This window comes from Histomonas meleagridis, assembly GCF_020186115.1.
Source record: "Histomonas meleagridis strain 2922-C6/04-10x chromosome Unknown contig_187, whole genome shotgun sequence".
Lineage (NCBI taxonomy): Eukaryota > Parabasalia > Tritrichomonadida > Dientamoebidae > Histomonas > Histomonas meleagridis.
In genome coordinates this window covers 1-1,622 of record NW_027150801.1, presented here as the reverse complement: position 1 = coordinate 1,622, position 1,622 = coordinate 1, and the positions used below count along the sequence as shown (strand labels likewise).

At 34.6% G+C, this 1,622-nt stretch overlaps 1 protein-coding gene across 1 annotated transcript; it reads left to right on the top strand.

Annotated features, from left to right (window-relative positions):
- Positions 1-448: 448 nt before the first annotated feature.
- Positions 449-1,150, top strand: GO595_002548 (DDE superfamily endonuclease containing protein; the record flags this gene model as incomplete). Its single annotated transcript, XM_067915470.1, has 1 exon — positions 449-1,150. The coding sequence occupies one exon, from the start codon at positions 449-451 to the stop codon at positions 1,148-1,150; it is 702 nt and encodes a 233-aa protein (XP_067777285.1).
- Between the last annotated feature and the right edge of the window lie 472 nt (positions 1,151-1,622).

The following is a 1,622-nucleotide window of genomic DNA, read 5'->3' as shown; positions in this document are numbered from 1 at the left end:
CCCTGTTGCGAATTTAGTTCCAACACCTTTTCATAAATTGACTATCTTCGTCAGGGTTAGTGTCTTTCATCAATTCTTTTTTCGACATTTTATAACAACTTTACCACAACGAAAATGAACTGTAATAAGGTATTATTATGAGGTTTATAAAATCGAATGAATGAGAAATGATCGGATTTATATTAAAATTTGAATAATTTCAATGAGTGGGGTGTAATATCGTTCTTGATAATTGTAAAGTACCCTAGTGTCTCTCCAATTGGAGGTATGTGAAGACGTTTATTTTTCACAAAATATTAATAAACGGTTATTGACAAATTTTATGCTTGGTCGAGTCTTCAGCGGAAAGCCACACAACAATTATTCAAATTACGGGAAAAGAGGGAAAATTGAGAATGTGATTCAGATTATTTCACGGGGATCTCACTCAATATATTAGATTTCCAAAATGAACGGTATTTCAGAATCAACAATTAGAAATCGGAAAAGGAAATTAGTGATTGAACCAGATTGGAGGCCGTGGAAAACTCATCATGGGAGGACTCATATAGTATTTACAGATTTAGAAGAAGAATCTATCAAAGATTATATTGTTCAAAACTTTCTTAAACCAGGTTATGTCTTTACAAATGAAGACTTCATTGACATTGCCATGAATGCATATTTGTCTAAATTTCCCAACGATATCGAAAATGATGAGGCCAAACAATTTATGATTTCTCATCAGTTCATAGCCGACTTTAAAAAGAGAAACCATTTATCATCTAGGTCTCTCCATGCCAAAAGAAGGCCAACAGCCACAGAAGATGATATGAATCAGTTCATTAATGAAATCAAAAATCTTATGGATTCAACAGATCATAGCCATATTGTCAATCGCGATGAAACGGCATGGAAGATATTCCCAAACGGCATGGTGACATGGGCTGAAAAGGGAAGCGATTCCATTAGCATTAATCTTGAAGCATCACCTAAAACATCCATGACAGTACTTGCAAGCATTAGAGCTGATGGTTCCAAAATCCCTCTTTTTTTCATTGCAAAAGGGAAAACAAATCGCTGCAAAGAATCTCAGATTGGTGACGTTTCATATCACATGTCAACGTATTCAGAAAACGGTTGGACGACTGAAGAAACATTTAGTCAATAACTACGATTTTTGAGAACCCACTTTAATGATGAAGAAGAGATCCACTTACTCTTGGACTCTTACAATATGCATAGGTGTCAGCAAATTCAAATTTTAGCAGCAAGATTAAAGATCACATTGCATTTTATTCCACCTGGCTTGACAGACAAGCTTCAGCCTTTAGATAGAAGAGTCTTTGGTTGCTTGAAAGCAACAGCTAAACACTTGTTGCGAAAAGGTAATAACAATAATCCAAATCAAAAATTTACAAAAAAGATTGCATCACAATATTTAGTTTGGGCATGGGAGCATCTCCAGAGTCACATCATTATGGATTCATAATCGATTTTTGATTAAAAACAACCTAATCGATTTTTTGACAAGATGTTGTTTCGAAAATGTGATGATGTTTGTCTTAACGGTCACCAATACCTCCAATTGGTGAGACCTCAGGGTATTTTTGTGAAAAATTGTATGGTTTATGGTAGGTATA